This window comes from Pavona decussata, unplaced genomic scaffold (assembly GCF_977016875.1).
Source record: "Pavona decussata unplaced genomic scaffold, jaPavDecu1.1 SCAFFOLD_175, whole genome shotgun sequence".
NCBI lineage: Eukaryota > Metazoa > Cnidaria > Anthozoa > Scleractinia > Agariciidae > Pavona > Pavona decussata.
The window spans coordinates 3,905,324-3,932,767 of record NW_028145586.1 but is presented as its reverse complement, the minus strand read 5'-3'; the positions used below and the strand labels follow the sequence as shown (position 1 = coordinate 3,932,767).

The 27,444-nt window shown below is 38.9% G+C and overlaps 2 protein-coding genes and 1 long non-coding RNA gene across 5 annotated transcripts; 1 reads left to right on the top strand and 2 right to left on the bottom strand.

Annotated features, from left to right (window-relative positions):
- Positions 1-311: 311 nt before the first annotated feature.
- Positions 312-7,795, bottom strand: LOC146463747 (uncharacterized). 2 transcript variants are annotated; one of them, XR_014856859.1, is made up of 4 exons: positions 7,697-7,795; positions 7,403-7,592; positions 1,773-1,857; positions 312-535 (listed from the first exon to the last, which is right to left on the bottom strand). It is a non-coding gene; the product is annotated as an uncharacterized LOC146463747 (long non-coding RNA). The 2 variants fall into 2 exon arrangements; XR_014856858.1 differs by lacking the exon at positions 7,697-7,795 and having other exon boundaries at positions 7,403-7,684.
- Positions 7,796-9,927: 2,132 nt separating this feature from the next.
- LOC146463746 (SOSS complex subunit C homolog) lies at positions 9,928-19,301 on the bottom strand. Its single transcript, XM_085084042.1, has 5 exons — positions 19,147-19,301; positions 16,273-16,360; positions 14,100-14,169; positions 12,764-12,814; positions 9,928-11,571 (listed from the first exon to the last, which is right to left on the bottom strand). The coding sequence occupies exons 1-5, from the start codon at positions 19,175-19,177 to the stop codon at positions 11,461-11,463; spliced, it is 351 nt and encodes a 116-aa protein (XP_084940168.1). The 5' UTR covers positions 19,178-19,301; the 3' UTR covers positions 9,928-11,460.
- A 39-nt stretch (positions 19,302-19,340) lies between these two features.
- Positions 19,341-26,926, top strand: LOC146463745 (prostatic acid phosphatase-like). Of its 2 annotated transcripts, XM_085084041.1 has the most exons (8): positions 19,346-19,364; positions 19,451-19,585; positions 20,184-20,424; positions 21,331-21,427; positions 22,264-22,463; positions 22,898-23,108; positions 24,650-24,838; positions 25,334-26,926. In XM_085084041.1, exons 2-8 carry the CDS (start codon positions 19,528-19,530, stop codon positions 25,700-25,702), a joined length of 1,365 nt encoding a protein of 454 aa, XP_084940167.1. In that variant the 5' UTR covers positions 19,346-19,364; positions 19,451-19,527; the 3' UTR covers positions 25,703-26,926. The 2 variants fall into 2 exon arrangements, with proteins under 2 accessions (XP_084940166.1, XP_084940167.1); XM_085084040.1 differs by having other exon boundaries at positions 19,341-19,585.
- The last annotated feature ends 518 nt before the right edge of the window (positions 26,927-27,444 follow it).

The window sequence follows — 27,444 nt, the reverse complement described above, 5'->3', positions numbered from 1 at the left end:
ACAAAAAAAAAAAAGAAAAGAGAAATTGCTTTCATTGAGCCATTGCTCCTAAGAAGAAATGACTCAATTGAAATATTACATATTCTAGAAATTTTGAAGACATGCAAAAATCAGATAGGGTGCGGGCTTAATTATAAACTGAATGTGAGAAAAAAGAAACTTTGTAGCTGGTTAAATAGTAATGGGCTAAGAAACTATCAACACATAAGGTGAAAAAAAAAAAAAGTTCCAAAGCAACGGCTTAATTGAATGGGGGTTGTGGAACAACAGCTGGGTGAAAAACCTCCCCGTACGCCCACTTGCTCCTACCCCACATTCAAAGACCTCCCGGGCTGGGTCAGAGTTCATTTAAATTTCTAAAGCTTTGAAAAAGTTAATTGTATTAAAAAAATTAAAGTAGCCCCAGCTTTAAGATTCAAACCAAGCCATGTGTATTTGAAGTCATCTGGATTCTTCTTGTCCTTGCTGTCCTCCTGTCCAACCTCTCCACTTCCCACAGATGTCTATCTTCTTTCCATCTGGTTTTCTTCTTTGTCTGCCAAAAAAGAGAAAATAACTTTCAGGGCTGTCATTAAGAGGCGGGGGCCGGGGATTTCCCCCAGTTACTAAGAACGTGGCCCCTGGCTATTTTCATAGGAAAATAGAAGAAAAATAGAACCAAAAAAAGTCCTAGCTGTTTGATTCCCTACCTACTTGTTGTATTTATCCAGCAACTTGAAATCTTAGTGACAGCCCTGACTTTAGACACTTTGTTCAACATGTAACACGAATATATATCTGTTGTAATTGACTAATGTGTGGAAATTTGATTTCAGGCATGAGAACAATTCAAATTTTTGAGATCTTTGAATGAGAGCAACAACAACTCGGGCAGTTCTTTGAATTTGCATGGTCACTCTTTCTTTCATTTTCATTTGTTGTTTTCACTTTTTGTCTAGGTATCTTAGCCATTGAGTATAAAAAACGTTTGGCCTAAATGTAGAGGTAAGAGTAAATTTTTAACAAAACTAGTGGTCCATCAGAAGGTCACAAGTTTATTCAATTATTCTGGGAAAATTTCTTAGTTTTTTCTTATGTGCAACTTTGGCCTTATTCAACGGATCACTGTAATCTACACTGTACATATGTCTTTTGGTCATGAGCATATAAATAAAAGACTTCCATTGCCCGAAGAAAGTGGGGGCAGGGGAGAATGGATATATTTTTTTAGGGGGAGTATGGATATGCTTGGGTATTTAATTCTAGATATTTGGTATAACTGTTCACATAACTTTGCCAGGAGAGGAGAGAGGGTTGGAAACAGAGCTTAAGTTTCTATTTCTTTTGAAATGAAAAAATCATATTTTAAATGACTGTTTTACTGATCACACAGGGTTAAACAACAATAATCTTACATCCAACACCCTTATTCCCTCTAACTTTGGAGCCCTGGAACCAGGAAGTATTTAGCATGGAGGCTGGAGCCCAAAGCTATTCTCTGCTTGAGCCCAGACCTAAATCCTGAATTTGGCTAAATGGAGCTCTGAAGTATATTAGCCAATCAATCCCTAGAACCCTTAATTTTTTGTCTTGGAGCCATGATGCCTGTCATGGAGCTATGATTTTGACTTTAATATGGAGCTCTGAAGACTAAACCAATAGATCACTTAAGAAGCCTTATTCTACTGTCTTGGAGTCATGATGCCCTTTCCCTTTTTTTGTTCTTATGTGTGTGTTGGCCAATCATTATTATGCGCCAAGTATATTGCAAGGTTATACCATTTTATACTTACAAGTGAAAATTGTCCAAGTTCAAACAAGAGCTGGCAAGTTGGACCAGAAATGTCTATCTTCTATCCATCTGGTTTTCTTCTTTGTCTGGCAAAAAAGAGAAAATAACTTTAGAGACTTTGTTCAATGTGTAACAGAAATAATAATATATCTGTTGTAATTGATAAATGGGTGAAAAATTTGATTTCAGGCATGAGAACAATTCAAATTTTTGAGATCTTTGAATGAGAGTAACAACAACCTGGGCAGTTCTTTGAATTTGCATGCTCACTCTTTCTTTCATTTTCATTCGTTGTTTTCACTTTTTGTCTAGGCATCTTAGCCATTGAGTATAAATTCCTTGACAAGGAAAACATTTGGCCTAAATGTAGAGGAAAGAGTAAATTTTTAACAAAAATAGTGGTCTGTCAAAAGGTCACAAGTTTATTCAATTTTTCTGGGAAAATTTCTTTTTTTTGTGTGTGTGTGTGTAACTCTGGCCTGATTCAATGGATCACTGTAATCTACATTGTGCATATGTCTTTTGTTCATGAGCATCGAAATAAAAGACTTCCATTGCCCGAAGGAAGTGGGGGTGGGGGAGAATGGATATATTTTTTTTAGTAGGGATATCCTTGGGTATTTAATTCCAGATATTTGGTATAACTGTTCTCATAAGTGGCCAGGAGAGGAGAGAAGGTTGGAAACATAGCTTAAGTTTTCCATTTCCCTGGGAAATGAAGAACTGTCTTTTATTTATTATTCCACGAAATTTTCCGGATCATGTTTATTGCCGTTATAGCCTATTTTTGATGTCCAGAGTCCTCCAGTACTAAGTCTTTTAAGTAATCACAGTTCTTGTCTGAGTCATTGGGGGAGGGGGAGCGGGGGGTCCTAACATGACAAACATATTAGAGAAAAATATTGCACGCAGTGCTATTAAAGATATGTTAAAGTTTCTTCTATGTGCAGAACATAACCAAGTAGTTCTTGCTCTAAGTTTTACTTGACTGTTCAGGGCAAAAAACTTCCACTCGTCCGCCCGTCCGAGACGAGTACTCTCGTATCTCGGACGAGTGGATTTCCAAAAGCACTTGTCCTACGGGACGAGTAGAGTTTGCCTAAAAAAAATGTTCTTTTCTACTGAAGTCTGAGTTCCCAAGCATTTTTGACATTGTAAACTAGCCTGAGTTTCGCGAAGTTTGGTTTCTTCTCACGGCAACTTTCCCGTTTTTGCTTCTGTTTTCCGAGAATATCTGGTTCTGTTTTTTCGATGAAGACTGGGATCCACATACCATATATGGAAATGACGACCTCGTCTGAGACAAGGTGAACAATGCAATTACCGTTGTGGCAAGTTTTGTGATTATAAAGAAGTAATAAAACCTGTGAAAAAATATGAAGAAAGTCGAATTCGAAAATTCCAACCAACATGATATGGAAAAAAGAATTTCCCTGTGTGCAGCAGGTATCCAACAATAGCCGATAAAGCGAGCCAGCTTTATGTCGGCATCAATGAATCGTCTGCCTCTGATTTTCGCCGTGATTCTCTTGTGAGTCACGAGAAGAGCCATTCTCATTACTTTTGTTTTCAACGAGCTAAAAGCGAAGAAAAACCAGAGCAGGCGTCGCTACAGCGAATAAGCCATAAAATCGACAAGGAGTCAAAGGAGTCATCTTAGATCGCAGTTTTAATGCCTCATAGATGTGCTGCATTTTCTCAAGTCATGTATAAAGAATGTGAGTGATCCCCGATGTGTCTGTATGAAATGGTGTTGTATTGAAAAGTGCAAAGAACAACATAAATTGAAATAACTGTTAAAATAAATACTTGAGATTTGGTACAAAACAGATTATACAATTTCTACGTTTTCTTATGACATTTTGTTATTCACTTTAATAATTATTTCGGACAAGTAAATTTAACTTTCGGACAACCAGAATCTGAATGTTACTCGTCCAATGGACAAGTGGAATAAAAAAAAAGTTTTTTGCCCTGACTGTTTCTAAAAGGAAGTCAAAAAATACAAACTTTCATGGAATCAATTCCTCAATTTCTCATAGTCTGCAAGTATAGGTATACTACTTAAGCTTACTCTTGCTAATTTTCACTAGTACATGTACTAAATAAATAATACTCGCGAAAAAAAAGATTGGGCGAAATCTAAACACGTGAAATTTAATACCATATCACATAACAATTTTAAATGTTCTAAGTTGACCAGACCTTGTGGTGAATTGTTCTGAATTAAAACTGTAACTATTTGTCCTTGAAAAAATCTTTCCGGTCTTGTTTACGACTAGCACTCTACCTCCTATTCACTAGTTTCTTCAGCTTCTAATTCAGCCAAAACCTCTTCAGTATATAGAGTCATCAAGGTTTCCATTTGTAGGCTCCTTGTAGTTAGATTGAATAAGACCTTTGTATCTTTTCAGTATTTCCTTAATCTTTGTAACACTAGTGGCCTAAGCTCAGGGTTTAATAAAATAAAACACTGACAAAATCGTGAAATTTAGTAAACTTTAGTACAATCGTGAAAATTATTACTTGTGAAATTCAAAAATTAGTAAGAATAAGGTATGTTAAATCCACCTAAAAGGCTTTTTTCAGGCTATTCAAAAGAAAAATGGTAGTTCGACAATGCAAAAACAATGAGCTAGTTTAATACTAATAATATTTATGTGTCCAACTAGATGTGCATCTGCAGATTTCCAGACTCATATATACTTTTTCAGAAGGTGGGTCGTATGCATATGTTTTGGTTCACTTAATTCTGACCTGCACTGTCCGAACAGAATAAATATTTGATGATGATGACGTAGTACCCTCAGAGGGGCATCAACAAATACACATACAGGATGTGAGCTATAAAACACTGCATTATAACCCAGTCAGAAAGGGGGGATCAATAATTATTTCCTGCTTGTGATTTTACACCCCTGAAACGTCAAGAGAAATGGCCGAATTCAGGGAGTTCAAAACAAAGAAGTTATCATTTGAGGACCCCTGAAGGACTGTTCAATGACTTAGACAGGAGAATTCAGAGAGTTTATGAAAGTAAGGCAAAGAGGGATAATTTTGCCATCACAAGATAATTATCATTCCAATAGCAGACTTTTCTCGGAAATGCTCAAGCACTATCTGCGAACAAGTAAAGTAAATTATACATCTTAACACATGCCTGACTGTGAATTTGCACTGAGATATTTTTTTGATCAAGATTGATTGGATCTTTTTTTTCCTGACAGCTAATCCTTACAACTTTCCTAACAGCATGTCCGTGAGGCACAATTTCTTAGTTGTTTATTCTTGGATTTCTGCTGTTGAAACTGTTAAGTATTCCTTAGCTGTCCTTCTTTCAATTTACCATTTCAAAAAGGTGTGTTTTCCTTCTGAAAAAGCAAAAATTGGCGTCTGAAAATTTACTCGTCACCCCTATCGGACTCCATTAAACTAGAATTTGATATTTTCTTGGGTAGACAAAAACTTCTTTTTACTAGGCCCCCCTTAGACCTAGAAATATACATGCAGACAGTGGATTCTGATTGGTTAGAACAATAGGGGACAAAAGTAACCCTTCTAGGGGAGGCAGGAACCAAATGCGAGTGACCGCGAAATTGCAGCCTGTTTTGGCCAGCACGGTGATCAATAGGTTAATTTCAACTTTTTCATCTGGCCTTAACTCTCTGCAGGCAGCTGTTCTAAATCTGTCCTGTCTTATGACAACTATGCATTTATACGCAAATTATGGCAAATATTTCAGTTCACTGTTATTTGGAAACATAACGCATTGTACTTTAACATTAGACCATCATTTGAGTTCCTTGAATGGTTACTTTGATGCTTGAGACGAAAAATTCTTGTTAAAATTTCAGCTATTCACATAACCTTTTTAAAGTCTGTCACGTTTTCTGAAAAGACTACTACTTGCTTCGAATATCCTCCTTCTTTAGCAGAAGCAAAGTCCCCACAATATCCCTGAGTTGGTTTGCCATAAATCTAAGCTCCCACATTTCCTCCACCTCAAGTCCTTGAGATTGTTGCAAAGTTTGCACAATGTCCCTAATTCTCACACCTATGGTCTGGTGTCCCCTCCCCCCCCCCCCCCACCCACCCAGGGTAGCCAATAACAAGTGTGTAATGTCGGAGGGAGCAAGGCATTTTCATTACTGCTAAGAAAATGACAAGGGCCAGGTTGCATTAAAGCATCTTAATTAAGACACATGGGATTTTTGCAACCATGGTCTGTGTTCAAAAGGATTTCTCGCACACTATATTGGATCACTTGGCCAAAGACAGTTCACCAAGGATAGGGAACACCAAAGTTTTAATAACATGTTTTCACTGACACACCAAGTGCATTCTTATGAAACAAGAAGTTTGGGGCTCTTTTATTTACCCCTTTGTAGGCCTGATATAAAAAAAGTTTTCTATCTGTTTCCAAGGCCCAAAATTCTTTAATTCTCTCAGCTCTGAAATTCTAAATGCAACAAGTATTGCCTCTTTCACTTTGAAACTGAATTAAGCATTCCTCTCACTTGTAAACCTATATTTTTTTTGTTTGTTTGTTTTCACTTTTTCGATTTTCAATTCCTTTTAGCCTAATTATACTTCAAACAAATAGGTAATTTAACTTAATGTATTAGCCCTGTTCTATTTCTACTCTGCCATTGATTCTGTCATTATTCTGCTGTTAATCTGTTAATGTATATATTATAGAGGAGCCTTGTGGTTTCTCATGGGCTTCCTTGCCACCTTTACTTTATTACACTGTCTTGTAATTGTTTTTATTTTCGCAAAAAAACAAACTTGAAACTTGAGAAAATTGTTTGGAATATAAGAAACGACTGCAGAAAAATTCCCACCTATCTTAGCTCCATTCAGCCAGAGACAACAGTTTTGTCCGGAAACCCAGAAGAAAAAGACTTTGCGATACAGGCTTCAAGGACAAAATATGGTGACTCTAGGGCTCCAACAGTATCAACCCCCCCCCCCCCCACCCCCCACTTTTTTGGGTCTTTCTGCAGGTACCGGAGTATACCTGCCAACTTTTTCTAAGATATAGGCACGAGATTTTTATCCTGGGAGTGCTGAGATTTTTGAAGACGACACGATTATTTCCGAAGATTCCCGAAGAATTCCGAAGTCTTCCGAAGACGTCCGAAGTCTTCCGAGGACGCCCGAAGTCTCAGGACGCGTATAGACGCGAGCTCGCTCCCAGTGCTTTTCACCTTCAAAAATCAGAGATCGCGAGGACGGTATTGTCATTTATTCCTTTTGCACATGGTTTTTTGTTCTAACATGGGTCTGAGTTAACATATTTTTGGAAATTGTGTCTAGCAAGACGGCAACAACTCACATTTTTCAATCAAGCGTGAGAAATTGGCCCGCAAGTGTGAGCCGGCGTGAGATCGAAGTTTTCAACCCACAGCCGTGAGACTCAAGCCTAAGGCGTGAGAGTTGGCAGGTATACCGGAGGGCATTGTATTTGTATTGCTTTACACCTACTGTGGTCTTGTTTGGAGTTGTTTTGTTTTCTGTCTTTTGTTTGATGTCATATGTACTCCGGTACTCACAGAGAAACCGCATTTCTTTTACATTGTACAATCCCAGATTGTCAGACAAACACCGTACGTAAACACAAGACTTTACCTGGAATATCCTTTGGCAGCTTCACATGCTTCCTAAGTCAGGAGATTCTCTTTTTTCAATCCATACTAGCAACCAAAGTTATACGTCAAGCCGTCCTTCTGTTGAAACCATCAACTTTTCTACGGCCCAACAAGCCGCGGCCATGCAGAGCCAAATTTTTGCACATGGCGCTTCGCAAAGTCATTTATAACTGAAAACAAGAGTAAAAATTACCATACCAGTAAATAAATTAAATATAAATAGTAAGTAGAGCATAATGAACACATTTTAGGAAGTGTTAGAAAGCAAACTGACCTGTTTAAACTGTTTTTCGAAGAGATCTTTCAAGCTTTCGCGCCGAAGGTGAAAAAACGCGCACCGCCAGCATTCAATCCCATCCCGCTTTGCAAGTAGTGCAACACATGGGTAAACTAGTTCCCAGTCTGCCTCCTGAATTTTCGCTGAGAGTAGAACCACTGGGCGTTCTATCTTACATCCATCTTAATACATCTGATGTTGCGAAATTTTCAGCAGTGTTGAACATCAAAGCTGTGTTCCTGGAGAGCAACTTTGAAAAATTAAGACCATGCTTTCAAGCCTTCCGCCATCTTCCCGCCGCCAACAAGTGGTTTCTTCTTGGTTCCAGGGTCCCCTCGACCTAAAAGAGGGTTGGAGTGCCTGTTGACCATCGGCGGTCAAATGAAAGTTGCTTGTTCAATTGGCATCAAATACCATTCATTTTACAGATAAGAATCAAATATAATCTGTATTTTGGTAGACTGTTCGTAATGCTCAAATCACAACGTAGTGCACTTCTCATCCTCGGCAAATAGGCTGTGCTCTCTGATCCTGTGCTCATGCGAGAAGGGCCCGATGTGAATGACCGCGCGGACTATTGCCATTTTTTTTTTTTTTTTTTTTTTTTTGCTGTGGCGTAAGCAGTTATTAAACATGACCATCATTTGAGTTACGTTGAATTTAATTCAAGTTCCAGTGAGGAAAACTGTAAAAAAAAAGTCTTAGGCCCAGTTCAGACGCCGAACTTTTCATGAGCCGAACTTAATTCAAATTAAGGTCGGCCCAAATCACGAAAATCCCGCGTTTTGATTCAGACGCCGAATTTAATTAGCCGAACTTAATTTACTTGAAGCAAAACCAATCGAAATGTCAGCGTTGTTTTTTATTTTTTTATTTTTTCAGTATTTGAAATACGTTAACATAATTTATGCATTAGGTTCGGCTCATGAAAAGTTCGGCGTCTGAATCAAAGCCGTTCCAAAGCCGAAATTCCCGGCTGAGCCAGGCGGGAAGAACGGCTGAGCCGTTCCAAATCGACACAGCCGTTCTCAATTGATTCAGACGCCAAACTTTTCATGTACTTAATTCGAGGTATTAGGTTCGGCTCATGAAAAGTTCGGCGTCTGAACCGGGCCTTAGTAACTCCGCACAATAAATGTGCAAACAGCAAGTTTGAATAAACTAATATTTCGTTTTATCAACAGAGAGATTCGAGTGCTGACGCGCGACTTTTCGAGCGCTAGCCCTTCGTCCTTTGAATGCTGACGTTTCGAGCGAAACGCTCGAAACGTCAGCATTCAAATCTCTTTACGGTGGCCAATTTACCTCATCAACTCTGTTGATAAGACCAAAGATTCGTTTTCATTCTCTACCGACGCAGTAAGTAAGTAAGCAACAGCGCAGTTTCTTGTTTACTTTTTGATACGTTTTCGGCTATCGGCCACACTATTTACTAAAACGATGGAATACGCTGATGAAGACGGAGACTATCGAAAGCAGTTTCACAAGTGCAGACTATTGAAAACACATCGTTTTGAAAACGCTTCGTTTTTAGTGTGGACAGGTAAAAACGAACACGTTTAAAAATGATGGCGTAAATAGCGCCACATGACATCGGTTCCAGCCCAAATCCGAGCATCTAGACATGCGCAATCCCAGGTCCCAGTCGTTTTCATAAGGCCTACTCGTGTGCAGTAAGCAAGACGAACTGGTTACAAAGATTCACAGGTAAGCTAAAGTAGTTCATATAAGCTTCATCCATTGATCGCCTTGGCACCCAAAAATGGCCACGATTTTGCACACAACTGCGTTTGGTTCCTGCCTCTCCTAGAAGTCATGGGAGCTTGGCCATTAAACTAGGTTCATGTGAAAAACATCCTGCACAATCCTATGATTTGATGGTCTATGAATGAAACATTAAGATTATATGGGAAGTTTAATGAACAGTAAACATGTTTACCTTTACATGTGAGTTTTAAAAATGTATGTTATGCAGTCTTCAAGGGCTTTTTTGTCCTCTATTGTTCTATTAAATTGTCTTCAGGAAAGACTGACCAATCAGAATCCAATGTCTGTGCATGTCTTAGGGGGCCTTGAAAGAAAAGCTTTTTTCCTTTGCACAAAAGGCCAAGTTTAACTTGTGCGAGTACGTCTGTAAAGTGTAGCCGTTTTTCGCTCATTCAAGTGTAGCAGCACACGCAACGCCACCGTTTTGGCGCCTTTTTCACTTTACCGGGAGAGTCTTGTGATCCAGTAATATGCTTTTATTTTCAACTTACACTGTCTGCCTTCAATTGTTACCCTTTTGTTGTGAGAGTCTAAGTCCTTAAATGTGTCCTATGCGGAGCAAGAGACTATGAGGTATCTTACCTCATAGTCTCCTGTGCGGAGATATTCCCTGGCTGAATTTAAAATTTGAACGCCATTTCGAATGGGTGAAAAAAATTGCAGTTTCTCCACGCTGACCATCAACACACATGCACGTATGGCATATTTTTTAACACATGGGGACAAGCCAACAAGTCACAATGGTGTCCCGTAATGGTATCCATCAAAAAACCGTCCTTTCGGCAGAGAAATTCGCCTATGAATAATGAAACAATAGAAGTTTGTTGATGGCATGAAAAGGGACCTGTTTGATATTTAGAAATCTGGGTCACTTTGACTCATTAATAAATTCTATTGTTGCAGTATTCAAGGGCCATTATCAACGTAAGAACAAACTAAAGCAGGTGGAAATTTGGGCAATATTTTATTACAATTTAACCGAAATTAAGGGCAAAGTTTTCGGCCGTTTGGGCTCAAATCATGAAAAAGAAACAGCAAAACTCTGAATTTAGTCCAGTCCTGGCCCTTCCGCACTCTGTCACGTGCGTGAGTTGCGTGACAGAGAGCGGAAGGGCCTGGACTGGACTACTTCTGAATTAAGATGAACCCTCAATCACTGTGTCAGTGATAGAAACTAACAAAATTTAGCTGTGAACATTCAGCACATTGCCAAATGTAATAATAAATTGTTATTGATAGGAATGGATACAAAATGGGACAGACGTCCAGTCTGATGATTGCTGATGTCCCAAATCTGACCTTTTTGCATGAAATCTGAAGTGAAAGTGGGAGAGAGGCACAAAGATGGCATCTTGAATTGCACTTCCCTAATACAAGAAAAGATAAATCTAGAGTTCAGTCATAGATTGTATTTCCCTTCTAAGGGTAGTCTGCTATGCAGTCAGAAATAAATATAGAAGAATAGTCTTCCTCTGAGACAAAATAATACTTTCCATTTTGAGAATGATGAATTATTCAGTGAGTGCCACAGGCAAACTTAGAAAAAGGAAATTTGAGTGCTCCTATCAAGAGTCAAACCTAAGGCCTTCCGATTGCTTGTTCAGGAGACTCGTGGCAACTAAGGCCATTAAACTAGGTTCATGGGACAAACGTCCTGCCTACTGCTAGGATTTGAATGTCATTGTGTGGCATTACGCAATGGAATAAATGTGATGGTATATCTTTTATACCTGCTGAAAGAATGAGAAATGAATTATTCATAGTGGCACAGGCTTATGCGGAAAGAAAAGTCTTGGAAAAAGGAAATCCCAGTGCTCCAATCAGGAGTTGAACCTAAGACCTTCCGATTATTAGTTTGGATGCTTTCCATTTTGTTTTACTGTCATCAAATTGTTCTCAGTTCTGCACTTTCAGATTTCAGCCATTTTTAGTTCTGGCTTCTTTTTTTCAGTTCTCCATTTTTTTTACACTTAATCCTTTGTGTGTCTTGATATTCAAGTAGTCTTCAGCTCTCCATTTTCAAATCTTGGCAAAACAGGTATGATCAGGTTTCCATAACCTGAGTCTTGTGAGATGAAATATCCAGATGATGTAGTATTTGCATGCTGAAAAAGGTAAAAACGATAATACATCCTGAAGATCGTATTTTTTAAAAAGCAGAAGAAAACTGACATATGGCAGAAGTGCGTTTTTTTTGGGAGAATCCAAAAACGGATTTGTGATCTCAGATCATTCAGATCATGGTGCATCAAAGGAACCGACGAATCCACCCTGGACAAGGATTCGTCGGTTCCTTTGATGCACCATGATCCGAATGATCTGAGATAACAAATCCGTTTTTGGTTTCTCCCAAAAAAACGTACCCATAGTTTTGTCAGAGACAGCGTTGGGGAGTTGCCTGTTGGGGTGCCCACCCAAAACCAAATTTACCGAGCACCAAGCACTCGTCTGCCAACAATGTGGCCCAGGTTCAATTCCCAGACTTGGCATCATAAGTGGGTCGAGTTTATTGTTGGTTCTCGTCCTTTCTCTGAGAGGTTTTTCCCTGGGTACTCCAGTTTTTCTCTCTCCTCAAAACCCAACATTTCCAAATTTCAAAATTCCAGTTCGATCTGGATTATTGTGAAGCACTTTGTCATGAGCCTCTGGCTCAGGATATTGTGCAAGCACTCCCTGTGTTATTGACATTAAAGAAGTTACTTTCACTTTACTTTACCACCCTTGTGCGAGAATCATGTGTTGCACTACAAGAATCACAAAGGGAGTGAATAACTTGAAAATCTTCTTTAACATGGAATTACTCTTAGGGCACTGGCAGGAAAATAAGAAATGATTTCTGAGAGAAGGAATAAACTACAATTAGTTTTTAGCCATTTTTCCAATATACATGGGAGGAACTGAAAAAAGTTGGCCAATTTTTTCAAGCTACAATCCATTTCCATCCTAGCCATCCTCAAACAAAGATGAATGAAACCATTTCCAGTGCACTAGTAAGGTTGTTGTTAACAATTAAACTGAACCATTATTTAACCTTGCATGAATGCTGTGGCTTAAAATTTGTTTGGTCCAAAATTTTTAAAACCAGTTTAATTTTTATCTCCCTTTGTGCAGTATTCATTACCATAATCAGAGAAAGAGGGAAATAAAAATCAAACTTGTTTGAAAATCTTTTAACCAAAAAAAGTTTTGAACCACAACATAAATGAACACCTGTCACTACACTCAGATGTGCTCTCGAAGATGTCTGCTACTGTGTGTAGGGGTAGAGTTTATACAAAAATGTCTGCTGCCACTCACCTCTAAGGCTTGCCTCTGGCTCAATGACGTGTCTGCTGGGTTGCGAACGACCTAAAGATAGAAAAACATTTCAGACTCCAACTTGACACAATAATAGGCTGATTTTGCAACAGAACGGGAACGTCAATTGACAACATTGTGCGCATCAAGAATACCCATAAGATAGTCGAAATAGACTTGCATCCAGACTATTCTGGGTGCTCTCATGTCCTCAAATGCGTCCCGTTCCTAAATCAACCTAATGTTATGTCCTAGGACCCTCCTCTTCAAAACATAAAACGTTTTAGGGTTCCTGCAAAATTTCAAGAGTCTTCCTAATGGGGCCTCCTCTTTCTTTTCTTTACTGTGTAAGTGTTTTTTTTTTTTTTCATTCTTTATCAACCTTTTCTTAGTTCAACTGATACATGATGAGAGTTTGCTGTGCAAAAACATGAACTATTTCACCCCTTCTTTAAGGTGCAGCTTTCTTTCTCTTGTCATCATCATTCCCTATTCCTTCTTAAACTCATTAATAATTCATGAAGAGGAAACAAAGGAAATCACTACTGTGACAGAGGTTTGGAATAGTAATCTAAATTGTCATAAAATTGGGCGAGCTGGAAGGAACCTTCTTCTAAAACCCCTCAACCCCTTTGGAAGTTCATAGTTTCCTTTCAATTTTTTTGGAACTTGAGGCCCCCGCCACCCCCACCCCCTGGAATTTCCATCCCTTTCTGTAGGAGGGGGCAGTGAACAGATATTTTCTGGAACTACACAATTATTGAAAGAAGGGTTCAAACCAGTTGAATCATTACTGTACTTGTCAAAATTAGTAAACATAATCTTAGCAGGATTGTTAAAAGTAGCTACGTAGCTGCTGGCAAAAATCTAAAACTAATTAATAATTCATGTAGTAAGTAAGTGTAAGTAAGTAAGTACGGTCTTTATTTATCGAGGGTAGCACAAAATAACATTGAAACACTAACAAACAAGTGGCCCTCCTAACATTACAAGATTAAAATTAAAATACAAAACAAACAAAATCACTACTGTGAAGGAGGTTTGGAAATGTGATCTAGATTATCATAAAATCTGGAGAGCCGGAAGGAATTTTATTCTAACACCCCTCTACCCCTTTTGGAAATTCCAATTAAGCTTCATACCTTCCTTTAAAAAATTTTGGCCCTTGTTCACACAGAGCAAGGCTGATCATTTTGAGGGTTGTTTGAGACTTTCACTCAAATATCCCAAACCTTTTCATTGGGGCCCCAACCTGGCCAATTGTGTCAAAAACATTGTGTATAAGTGATGCAATAAGTGATGACATGTAAAATAAAATAAAAAAAATGTTCCTTACTGTAGCCTCATGTGGTTTAATAGACGTCGATGGCTCTGGTCCTGCTGTGCGCATTGCAGAAGGATTTGCCCTGACGAGAAACAAAACATGAACTTTATTACGTCTTTGTTCACTCTCCTTTGAACCGTGATTTACTTCCAAGAAAGAGATGAAGAGTACAACTCTACTTGGATATTTTTGCATGCTTGGCACAATCAGCTATTTTAACCATAAATGGCAGAAAAGCCAAGACTTCAAATTAAATATTAAATAAATATAAAATAAGGTTTAAAGAAAACAACAAAACCTTTAAGTTTACAAAAGATGTTTCAACAGAGACTTCTGTCATCTTCCGTTAGTTAATGTACAAAGCATCGGAAGTTGCATTTATAATCAGTAAAAAAAAAAGTAAACAAAAATGCTAATTATGATAAACGGTGACAACAAAATGAACATGAAATGTGACAATGTGAGAGTTAAAAGGATAATTTTAGATTTACATGGTGCAATTTTTGATTCAAGGAAGGTTGTTCTCTTTGAATATAAAATAAAACTTTTCTATAATAAATAAATGAAAATTTCAAAGGCACTTCGGCAGAGAGGCTCTTCTTCCACTGTTTTCCTGGTTAAAAAATTAATGTGGGTTTTCTGGAGGGAGGAGAACTGAAGAACCCAGAGACAAATCCTCAGAGTGGAGAAAAGAACCAGCAACTAACTCAACCCGCATATAGAATCAATCCTGGGAATCAAACCAAGGCCCACTCAGTCCATTGGGAAGCAAGTGCTCTCACCACTGTGCCATCCCTGCTCCCCAAAATGTGACTAAGCTAAAAATGTGTTGACTGGTAGTAAAAAAAAATAGTATTATACATTGTATATGGAACTAGTGTCTTTCAGGAAATTACATTTGAGCCTTGACAAATAAACGGACTTTCAACCTAGAATGCCGGAATGCACCTTAATATATTTTTGCTGTGACAGTAATAAAAATAATAAATATATAAATTACTTTATTTATTATAAGTGTCTAAGTATTAAGCGCTGTAGCGCTAACTGGGGATACCATAAATCAATGAAATAAATATACATAACTGAAAATAACATTTGCTAAATATCACAACTGGTGGGAGGCAAACCAGTTGGCTATTCACAAAGAGAGGACTTGGATTTGAAAATGGGGCTACTGTGAAACAAATCCAAGTCGTCAGAGCGGGACTCGAACCCAGGGTCTCTGGATTACGAATCCGGCGCCCTAGCCACTAGGCCACGCCGCCTCCCTGCATCTGCACCGTTTTTTGTTACTCTACCAAATTGTCTTTGTTGTGACTTTAAAGAAAACTTTTGTGAAACTTGATATTGAATTTACGCTTTTCAGAACATGCGCTGACAAGCTTCCTTTGATTAATGTTAAGGCACGCAATAAACACAACAGACAATAATTATCGATGGGCAAGATTGGGCAGGGAATGTACTTGCTGCGTAGAAAACTTGCAGCAATATGAGAAGGGGACGAATGATCAATTGATAATATATGCTTGACCGATTTGTGCTAAACATGGTAAACACCCCGCGGGATGTACCGCTGGGACAACGCGGGCCTTGCTTTGCCAAACATTAACTTTAATTTTCTGCGAAAATATCATTTTATAGATTTTAAAGCGCACACGCACATTGGTTGGTTTGTAACTTTTGAAATTGATGGCGCGTTGTATTTATCGTGCAAGCCAAATAAACAGAGTTGGATTTTGGAGTGAAGCTTGGTGGTTGCGTGGTTAATGGAGGGCTATTTTTGGACTTTTGGGAGATTTTAGGGCTGAGACTTTACGGAACTCTATGTTTAGGAAATTACCTGCACAGTCTCTTTTAGGCGACTCCTCAAAATGAACACAGTAACACCCCCTCCCCCCCCCCCCCCCCTAAAAATGACAGCATGAGAAGATGGTGTTTTAAGGGTGAAAGAAGTTTTGGGAGTATTGGAGGTTTAACCAAGGCTGGTGCCTAATAGGAGCCCAGTAGCCTGAGGTGCCCCCCAAAAAATGTTCTGGGTGCCCAAAAGTTTTACAGCAGCACCTTACACTTCACATGTTGGGCTCCTAATGTCTTCAGCTTTTGGCCTTGTGGGCTCCTTGAATTTTTTCTTAGGCGACAGCCTTGCTAGCTGTTACGCTACACATCATTTTCATACAACTCTCACCCTAAATTTCCTGTACTTCCTTGACCTTGACTTAAAAGCATCTGACGTTTTTGTTGAAGGTCTTGGAGAATTCTTCGATTCTGTGATTCTGTCATAACAGAGAACAAAAATCTGAAGTGTAATATACATTCAAATAAAATAATGTCATTGCAACTGAGCGATACGTTGCTTCTGTGCGTGTGCTATACAAGGTTTTTCTTATCCCAAAGAACTTAATCCATGTTAGAGAAAAATTGTTCCTTGATCCGGTCATTTTATATCAATCAAAAAGGTTTCGTTTTCAGGATCGAAAATTTATGTTCAAGCACAAGCTTTCGAATCCCTCATGGAATCTTTGTCAAGTGGCTATTGAAATTCATTGCCAGGCTCCGACATTGAATTGCGACGTTGGATATGAGCTCCTAGCGATCTACCAGGACATTTTGTCACATGATATTTTATCAACTTAATGATGTGACAAAAGCGTCCGTCCGTCCAAAGATTTTGTGAGGGAATCTAAAGCTTGTGCTTGAAAACAAATTTTCGATCCTGAAAACAAAACCTTTTTGTTTGAACTTAATCTTTGTTTCCCGGTCAATGACAAGACCATGTCAGCAAAATCATAAAGAAAGGGGCCAAGCATTTGTATTTTCTAGTACAGCTCAAAAGAGCAAGAGTTCCTAGGCCGGACATGACATTGTTTTACAAATGCTTGTATACGGTCACTGTTTTAACGTACACGCAGGGCTGTCAACCTCACACGTCTTCAAATATAGAGAACATGACTTCCCCAGCAAATCGCATGTAAGAGAGTCGAGCATACGCCAAATGGCAAACTTCGTCAATTATCCGGGAGATTACAGACATAAATCTGGAGACCAGAAGATACGTCTCAAAATCTGGAGATTACAGACATAAATCTGGAGACCAGGAGATACGGTTCAAAATCTGGAGACTCCCAGAATATCCGGGAGAGTTGTCAGCCCTGTACACGTCACCTGTCTTTTTCTACGCATAATGCCAAAGCATTAAAAAAAAAAAAAAACTGGAACGTGTAGAGAAGCGGGCTTGGTCCATTATTTGCCCGGGACTGTCCTATAAGGATGCTATTGAGCTGCTGAACTTTGTACCAATAACACACTTTATCACTGCGATACGTAATGAAAATTTCGATTCTGTAGTAAGGGACCCTGAACACCATCTGCATAGTTTACTACCGTTCTGTGGGCCTTCCCATTATGCATTAAAGCACAACAGATGCTTTGTTATTCCTACACATAAGACAAACTGTTTTAAGAATAGCTTCATTATAACATCCTGTATCGACAATGCATATTTGTAGATTTCTAGGATTTCATTTATGATCATCAATTTTCAATTGATTATACTTTTCGATAAATCCTACATTTCAATTAATTGTATACTTGGATTGATATTTGTACATTTTAATTAATTGACATTTTGTATTTTTAGACTCTTATCTATTCTGATACTTACATATCTAGTTTTGTATATGTGAATATGCAATTCAGCTTTCGGGCTACCAAGTATTTTCTTAATAAAACTATCTACCTATCTGTCTTTCGTCAAATGCGTAACTGGTTTTAATTCAAACAAAATTTGTGGTGAAACGAGAGAGCATTTTATAACCAATAGCATGAAAAACAAACCTAACTACTAGGAAGCTGTCACATGCCCCTATGCATGAGCTGACAGGTGAGACGTGTGACAGAGCAAAGGTTGTTCTACATCTTGAATGTGTGGATGAAGTACTAAATTGTGACCAAATGAAAGCTACTGAGCAGTACTTTCCAGTGGAGCTGTAAATTTTGCTGTACAAGTTGGTTCTAAGTTTTGAGTCTCTGGATGAAATCCTAAAGTGTGACCATTCAAATGAAAGCTACTGAGCAGTACTTTCCTGTGGTGCTGTTTATTATGCTCAAGTATGATGGCTCCAACTCTTGAAAGTGTGGATAAAATCACCGATAGAATTCTAAACAGTGGCTATCGAAATGAAAAGATGTTGAGCACCGTTTTCTGGCTGTACTACACATTTTTCAGTTAATGTAAACTCAAGTACTTATCTGACATCCTACAAATGGATAATGAGGAGGAAAATTATGTTGGAAAATTTGCTTTGCCCTCTTACATCTCACCTCATTACATTGGCCATTTTTATACTAGAGGACGCATTATCCGTCTGGACGAACTTGAGCAAACATTTGTTGTTCATCTGGTTAAATGCGTCTCTGGTATAAAGAAGGGCGCAAGAGTCTAGATGAACTATCTATCATTGAATCATTCAATTATGCACAACAGAAGATAGTTTGTCGAGACAGATAATGAGTCTTGTGCCCGTCTTTACATTAGAGATGCACAACCAGACAAACAACAAATGTTTGCCCAAGTTCTATATCTGCCAACTTTTTCTGACTCAAACTGTCAAAGGTGTGAGATTTTTATCCTGGTAGTGCCAGGATTTTCGAAAACGACACAACTATATCTGAAGATTTCTGAAGACTTCCAATGACGCCCAAAGATTACCAATGACATTCCAAATAATTCTAAAGTTCTCAAGAAAATGATTATGCTCCATACAGTGCTTCAAAAATCAGAGATTTCAGGGAAAGTATCATCATTTACTCATTTTACATGGACTTTTTGTTTCTCGCATTGGTTTGAGTTTACATATTTTTAGAAAGTGTGCCAGTTAGGGCTGTAATAGCTCATATTTTTTGACCAGGCGTAAGAAATTTGTCCGTAAGCGTGAGCTGGCGTGAGAAGTGCAGTGGCAGGTTTAAAGTTCGTCCAGAGTACAAACTTCGTCTCAAGTATAAAAACGGCCACTACCTTCTGTTTATAAATTTTTATCTTTACCCTCACACGAATACCAACCTTGTCCTCCTTGTGGCTGAAATGCCATCATAAGTCCGTGTTTCGTTCGCTAAAACGTTGTTGACGAAGGTCGAATCCCCTTCAGTCAGCTTTGAGGGTCGGCCGCCATTTTGGTTTTGGTTGCGTTTCGCCCCAGTCTTTTTCCTCTTCTTTGGTAAGCCAATGCATGTATGTGTCATTGATGTGTCACATGGCATCATCTATGCGAAGGAATGTTTGTAAGACTTGTAAATATTGTGCTCCAATTTAACACAGGTTTTCCCTACCATTTATTTGTTGGCTTGATATCCTTCTGATTTTACAGAAAATATTTTGGTTTAACGAGCTGAATTAACACTTTTGAGCAAATACCGGAAACCCTACTGATCATCAAACGCCAGCATGGGAAAAGAGACCTGGTTAATTTTACTCGGACTCTATTTCTGTACTATTGACGCAGGTGAGGGAGTGTAACTGTATTTATGTGTTGCATTTGTACAATCCTTAAAGAGGTACAAAAATCAAATTTGTCAAATATTTTGTAAAAAATTTGTCACCCTTGGCATCTGCCCACACTCTCCCTTAACCCACCCCTCCCACTTTTCCTCTCTCTCAACCCATCTTCATACTTCTTCTCTTCCTCAACTTATCCCCCCACCCTCACTTATCATTTCCCTCAACCCACCACTCATACTTTTTCTCTCCCTCAATAGACCCCCTCCCACTTAACATCTCCCTCAACCCAACTCTCGTACTTCTCCTCTCCCTCAACCCACCCCACCACTTGTTATTTCCCTCAACCTGACCCTCATACTTCTTCTCTCCCTCAACCCACCCTGCCAAGTTACATCTCCCTCAACCTGCCTATCATTCTTTTCTCTCCCACCCCACCCCCCTCCCCCACTCATCATTTCCCCCAACCCACCTCTTGTACCATTATGAAATGGGGTACACATTTGGAGGCCTGGGTAGTACATGCACACAACTGAAACCTTCTTGAGTGCCTCTTTGGGTACTGAGTGCTGGCTCCTCCTACCAATGTCGTTGTTTCTTCCCAGAACTACAGCTTCAGCAAGCAGTTGTGATATCACGTCATGGTAGCCGCACCCTTCTCACAAAAGACCATAAGACATTTGAGGAAGGAGGTGACAGTCAATTGACTGTGAGAGGAATGGATCAAATGTTTAGAGCTGGGAGCTATGTTCAGAGACGTTATCAAAATTTTAGCTTCTTGTCCAGTGTGTACTCTCCTCAAGATATTTATGTTAGGTCCAGTGACTATTCAAGAACACTCAACAGGTAAGGAATTCCCATGAAAATGGGAAGGGCTGAGGAAGGGGGTGGAAGTGGAGGAGGGAGGGGAGGAGGTGGAGGGAGGAGGAAGGGGGTGGAAGCAGGGGGGAGGGAGGAGTGGAAATTGAGGAGGGAGGGGGAGGGAGTTAAGGTGATCATCCTATGTAACGTACAGGTTATCTTTTTTCTATTTGTTTATTTATTTATTTATTTTTTTCACATAGGTCAAATTAAACCCAGGCAAATAAATGCATAGATTAGGAAATTAACTGTAGAGTTACTACTCCTGTACTTAATATAGCATAAACTCATTGTAGTCAGCAATGTATCCTATCCCAGTTTTGGTAATTCCTTTGGGCGTAGAACTAAGGTGTGAAAATTGGGGTAGAAACAACTGGTAAGAAAAATGATAAGAATTAAACTAAAAGGTACATGAATATGGCTTGCTGTCCTCAAGGTACAGACCAACATACAAGTCATGTACCTTAACTTGGATGCACTACATCAACATGATGGGAGTTGGGAGTGGGTGGGTTGGTTGGTGGGGGATGAGGGCCCTGACCTCCAGCTTCCCATAACCTGGCTTTACTTTTTTCCCATCCCCTCCTTGGCAGCTGGTTCTTCTACCTCTCTGTGCTTTTGGTATTGGAAAATATTTTGTCATTTTGCACAATTTCTTGTCATTCTCCCGTCTATGGGCTATCTCACACATGTCATTTCTCTTCCTCTCCTGGTTTTTCTATCCCTTATCCCCTCTTCTCAGCACACTACTATGTAGTTAGTCTCCTTCGCAGCCGTCGTTTGTGGTTGTCATGCAATGCGCTCCCTCCCCCACAACCTCAAATGACAGCTGCAAAGGAGACTGCTACGTGGTAATCTCTAATTGTTTTTCTTGTTTCATTTTCTTTTTAGTGCATTAAGCTTTCTTCTAGGACTCTATCCACCAAGAAACCAAACCCTCCATACTTCTTATGCTGGAGATTTCAGCGCACCATACAGCATTCAACAGGTTAGTGTTGTTCTGGCCTTCAATGGTTAGCACTGCTCTAGTTTATAAAAATCATCAGATTTTACTTTACTGTCTTTAATATAATAAGTATCTTAATTAATTTATTTTTTCATATCGTAACTTTGCAATTTCTTATTTAAATGTGACTTCTCTATTTGATGCCCCCTACCCAAACCCCCAGAGAGCATTTTAAGGGGGCAATACACCTAAATTTAAATGAAATTTGAAGAGGTTTTAAGAAGGGATAGAGGAAAGAAAATGATTTTTGGAACACTAACAGACAGTTGATACCCACGCAAGAGTACCCCAGGTTGCAAGTGGACTAACTTGGTATCCATCTATTAATTATTAACTACAAATTCCAATTTTAAGACTTCACTAAATCTTCAATATTTCTTATTTCTCTTAATTGTACCAATCTTTCTAGAAAAACTACTTCTCCCAAATATACCCAAAAATTCACAAAATACCCCACAACACAGATTCACAATATGATGATAGGGTTTTTAGATTGCTTGAAATGCGAGCGAGATATTTCCATTAAAGCCATGTCAATTGGCGGAAAAATGGCATTCAGTTGTAACTCCCCCTTAAAGTAAAACAATCCTGCTTCTGGCTAATGAAGCTTCAAACAGGAACCAACACCCTCCCCCTCCCCCCCCCCTCCCCCTCCCCCTCATACCTCCTTACAGACTTTTCCTAGACTGTCAGCAATTGATGATTTTTCTTTATGATAGTGACCAGTCCTTGAAATGTGAGAATGTATAGTTCCAGATAATATATCCACCCATTTAGTTCTGTCTGACTTGTAAGTTCATTTTCATCAATTGTGGCAGGTTCCCATTCACACAATTGCCGTGGAGAATGACCAGCTTCTCCGTGGGTGGTTGGCTTGCCCTGAGCTGCAGAAAAGGCTAGCAAAGTTTTATGAAAGTAATGAATTCCACAAGAAGGAGACAGAAAGTGCGGCTTTGAGGAAAACCCTTGAAGGTATCCTGGGAATTGAGAAGATTGAACTGAAAGACTTCTATAATGTGTAAGACAAATTGTTCTTTTAGCAATAAAACATGTGTCAGCATAAACCCTTGATTATTCAGACTTACCTCACAATTACCAGACATCTATTTCATTTTCTGAGAGTTTAGATGTCATAATATTAAAAAGTTTACAAAAGGAAATCAATTTTGTTTCTTTTATCAGTTAAGTTTAACTTGTGTGTTATGAGGAATATTTAAGTGTGTAAAACAAGCAATATGAAATCTGGCTGTAGATATGATGTTTCATCTGCATGCATATTTAAGTCCCACTCTCTGTAGATGCCTACAAACACAAATGTATGAAATCACAATCTTGTGCCGAATGCAAATTAAGCCTGAACTAGCCAGGTGCTCTTTGCCATTTGAGAGGAGAGATGGTGAGAGAAATGCATCACATAATAATTTATGGATTCTTTGTTTAAATTTGCTTTAGGTATGACTATATTCATCTGCATCGTTTGTACAACCAAACTCGTGATCTGAACATCACAGATAAGCAGTGGGAACAAGTAGTTTACCTGGCAGATTGGGTGGAGTATAGTAAATGCAGCAAAGACATGATTGGTGACATTGGTGGCGGACTTCTGGCTAACGAGATTGCATCAAGCTTTAGTAAAATTGTAAAGAAGAAAAGCAATGCAAAGGTTTGATTGTTGATAATATTTTGTCCCACTCTGTATGATCCTACATGATGATTGTGTCAATCATCCAAGCAGTGTCATGGTATAGCTGCCAACTCTCATGCCTGTGAATCTAAAACTTCAGTCAATGCCAGCTCATGCTTATGAAGAAATTTCTTATGTCTGGCTCACAAATGTGAACTTGTACAGACTGAACTGCCCCACTTTCCAAATATATAAAAGCTATAACCACGGTTCGCTAATTAGTTGTTGACAAGTTAAAATTGAGGTTGTGTTTGGTGTCTGAGGCAAATATTCGCAACACATTGTGGAGCAAAATCAATTTCTTGGGAACTTCGAAATTCCTCGGGAACGTCTGTGTGTTTTTTGGAAATCCGTGGATGTCTTTGGAAGTACCGGTAATCGAAGAATCCTCAGAAATTCTGGCACTCTGTGCCTTGGTCAATTAAATCTCATGCTTGTGTCTCAGACAAAGTTGGCAGGTATGTCATGAACACTCTTATTGACGTCATAATCATCATCATCCTCGTGACCAGATGTGGTGATGGCCTGATTACTACAAATCCCATAAGTAATAGGGCTGTGAACTCTTCCGGATAATCCGGGAGACTCCAGACTTTGGACCGTATCTCCCGGTCTACAGATTTATGTCATTAATCTCCATATTTTGAACTGTATGTCTTGTTCCCGAGATTTATGTTTGTAATCTCCCGGATAATTGCCGAAGTTTGGTATTTGTCGCATACTCAAATTTCTGTGAAGAAAATGTTAAATGGTTAGTGTAGTTTGCGGTACTCTTTTGTCGAGTGATAAGACTCTTCCTCCCCCCCCCCCCCCCCCCCCACTGAAGCTGTTAAATTAGCGTTTCTGGCACACCCCTTTAAGGCAGGGTGGCAGGGAGTTCACATTCTCCATATTTGAAGATGTGGGAGGTTGACAGCCCTGATTAGTAAGTAAGACTAAGTAAGTAACTTTATTTCAACTCGGGTTAAGTTGATGAGGCTGATTAGGCCCCTAGCAATACAGTCATGCTAATTAATATGCTGAGAAAAATTAATAATTCCTGGTGAACTCTAACTTCATGTAACCATCATAAAATGACTAAAGGTTAAACACGACTGACAATCATCAACATCATATTCATCACTATCATCATCAACAACAGCAAGCGACCTCCTTGAATGATTTTAAGACTAAATTGAGACACCACAATATTATAAGTAAGATTTTAAACATGGCCTCCAAGAAAAGCAGCACTTATTGTTTTATTATTTTTTAACTTTTATAATCCTATAGTTAGGTATGTAGATAGGTAGTTAGTTGATAATGATAATTATGTAGCTGATGGAAATACCATGTATTTATAAAGTTATCCTATCCTATCCTAATTTTGTTGTTGTTCCTATCAGTATGAATGGCATCATTGGCATTTCGTGCACAGACTAAAAACATTCTGGGCGTGAATATTAAACATCACTTACCTGAAAGCATTGACCCTAGCATTGTACTTAAGTGCTGACTCAAGATTCATTTCTCTGTTTCAGTTGCTCTATTACTCAGCCCACTATCCCACAATGTTTTCATTGTTCACTGCACTTGACTTAAATAAATCACCTGACAGTGATTTGAGGAGGATTCCATATTATGCTTCTTTGGTTTTCATTGAATTGCTGTGTGATTCCAGTCATGGCAACAAGTGCACTGTGCAGTTTTCTTTTAAGAATGGTTTAGAGGTGAGCATTTGCCAGTTTTTGCTAGGGCAGGTGTGAATGTCCTTTGAACACAGTGTATTGAAGGCTTATGTAAGGTAAAGTTGCATTAATTTTAATCTTAGTGTCCAGAACAAGCTGTGATTCTGAATTTTCCCTATAAAGCTCAGTGAATGTTAAGTGGCCAGTAAATAAGAGCCGTAAATTATGCAAACTGTTTCAAACTTTGACAAAGGCAACAGAAGGTTACCCAAAATTCTGTTTTTTGAGAACTTTTATAAGATCAAGAGTTACCGTTTTTAGATAGGATTCAAATAGTTTTAATTGACACATGTTCAACACTGATCCTCCAAATAACACCAAACAATTACATCATTAATTTTGATCCAAAACAGAATCAGGGTTTGGAGGACTGGGCAGCACACACACCCCTCCAAAACTTCTGGACTTCTCCTAGTTAAGGGTGTATTTCATAGACAACAATACTAATTTAGACAACAACACTTTTTGCTCCTATAGGAATCCTTGAAAAGATACAGCATTCCAGGCTGCAAAGATCCTTGTTCTCTGGCCCAGTTTACTGAACTTGTGACATCTCTCAAGGTTCGGGATGTCACGTCATGGTGTCACGCATGTAGCAACACTAATCTGTCACAGTGTCAAAATTTTGCGAGGCCAACCCCTGAGTGTCCAACAACAAAAGCACCCAAAGTGTCTGGCACTGGTGGTTTTTTCCTGGGTGCATTTGTCACACTTTTATTGGCGATATTTGTAAGTGCCTTATGGCATTTTTGTTTGAGAAAACATTGTTTTCCTGGTGGAGTGGACAGGCGTCCTGCAGTAGGGCTCTCCAACTTGGAGCATACCCCTTCATCTGGGGTTATCTGATAGCCGTCATGACTTGCTATCCCAAAATGGGCAAGATGAAACAAAGGATACTACAAAATTGTACCAAGTCTCAATATTGGTATGATACTGAGAAACAGGCAGCCTCAGATGAAAGTACTGCTCAGTAGCTTTTATTTGAATGGTCACACTTTGGTATTTCATCCAGAGACTCAAAATTTAGAGTCACCTTGTACAGCATAATAAACAGCACCACAGGAAAGTACTGCTGAGTAGTGTTGATTTGAATGGTTGCACTTTAGGATTTCACCCACAGACTCAAAATTCAGAACCACCTTGTACAGCATAATAAACAGCACCACAGGAAAGTACTGCTCAGTAGCTTTCATTTGAATTATAACACTTTAGGATAATTTTCATCCACAGACTCAAAAGTTAGAACCACCTTGTACAGCATAATAAACAGCACCACAGGAAAGTACTGCTCAGTAGCTTTCATTTGAATAGTCACACTTTGGTTTTTCACCCACAGACTTAAAAGTTAGATCACCACTTTGTACAGCATAATAAACAGCACCACAGGAAAGTACTGCTCAGTAGCTTTCATTTGAATGGTCACACGTTAGGATTTCACTCACAGACTCAAAAGTTAGAACCACCTTGTACAGCATAATAAACAGCGCCGCAGGAAAGTACTGCTCAGTAGCTTTCATTTGAAGGGCCACACTAAGATTTCATCCACAGACTCAAAAGTTAGAACCACCTTGTACAGCATATAAACAGCACCACAGAAAAGTACTGCTCAGTAGCTTTCATTTGAATGGTCACACTTTAGGATTTCACCCACAGATTACTCCCTGAGTGAGAGGAAAGATTGCTCCCAGTTTGCTGGGCTTCTCCCTTTCTTTCCTTTTGTTTCGTTGTATTTATTTATTTATTTTTTTTTTTGGCTTTTAATGGCATCAACACGAGTCCGAAATTTTTTATGCATTTTCATCCTTGCTGTAGTAATTATTTTGTATTGTATACAAAAAATCAATGAGAGTCCACGAGCTGGTTTATCAAGAAGTCACAAAGCATCACATGTCCAATAATTTTGCTATGAGAAAATATTTTTACAGGTGTAAAATTTAAGAAAAAGAATGCATTTAAACCTTAGTAACACGAGCGCTGTACCAGGAGTCACACCACATGTAAATGCTAGAGTTACGTTGTAAGCGAAAATATCTGTTCAAAAACTGGGCAATAAAACGACTGAAAACTTTACCAATTTGCTTCAGGGTAGCATGCGTTTCCTTTCCTTCCCCGCACCTCCCCTCACCCCCCATCCCCCCCCCCCCCCTCCACCTATCACATACACGAAAAACCACATCTGGAGCAATTTCAAGCGCTTTTGAACTCCAAAAAGCGAACAATTTACGGCCGTGTTTAAAGATTTTGACTGCCATTATTACGTGGGATGCCCGTGTAGCAGCCTACGTTGTAAACTGGGGGCCGTTTATTCTTCTAAACGTTTGTTGTGATTGGCTAGTTTCTGTCGTAATAGAATGCCATTTTTTATTTTTATTCTATTTTGCTAATAGAAGCACGCATACGGTTATTGCCTATTGATCTGGTATTTATAAATGAAATTATTTATTTGTTTATTACAGCGTGCATAGTGTCTGATAGCCCGAGGCTAGTGGATTTTGCAATCCGGCCAGTGGATTCTAAACCATCACTTGCCCGACGGGCAAGTGACGTTTTTTTGGGAATTAAAATTAAAAAGTTACTGTAAGGCATAC

What these genes read in the sequence shown, in the direction of transcription:
- LOC146463746 (XM_085084042.1), bottom strand. Translation starts at nt 19,177, where the DNA reads ATGATGGCATTTCAGCCACAAGGAGGACAAG. An exon ending in TCAGCCACAAGGAGGACAAG is followed by an intron (nt 16,361 to 19,146) that starts GTTGGTATTCGT and finishes CTGTTATGACAG; the next exon opens with AATCACAGAATCGAAGAATT. An exon ending in TTAAACCACATGAGGCTACA is followed by an intron (nt 12,815 to 14,099) that starts GTAAGGAACATT and finishes TTCTATCTTTAG; the next exon opens with GTCGTTCGCAACCCAGCAGA.
- LOC146463745 (XM_085084040.1), top strand. Translation starts at nt 19,528, where the DNA reads ATGGGAAAAGAGACCTGGTTAATTTTACTCGGACTCTATTTCTGTACT. An exon ending in CACCATACAGCATTCAACAG is followed by an intron (nt 21,428 to 22,263) that starts GTTAGTGTTGTT and finishes CAATTGTGGCAG; the next exon opens with GTTCCCATTCACACAATTGC. An exon ending in AGAAGAAAAGCAATGCAAAG is followed by an intron (nt 23,109 to 24,649) that starts GTTTGATTGTTG and finishes TCTCTGTTTCAG; the next exon opens with TTGCTCTATTACTCAGCCCA.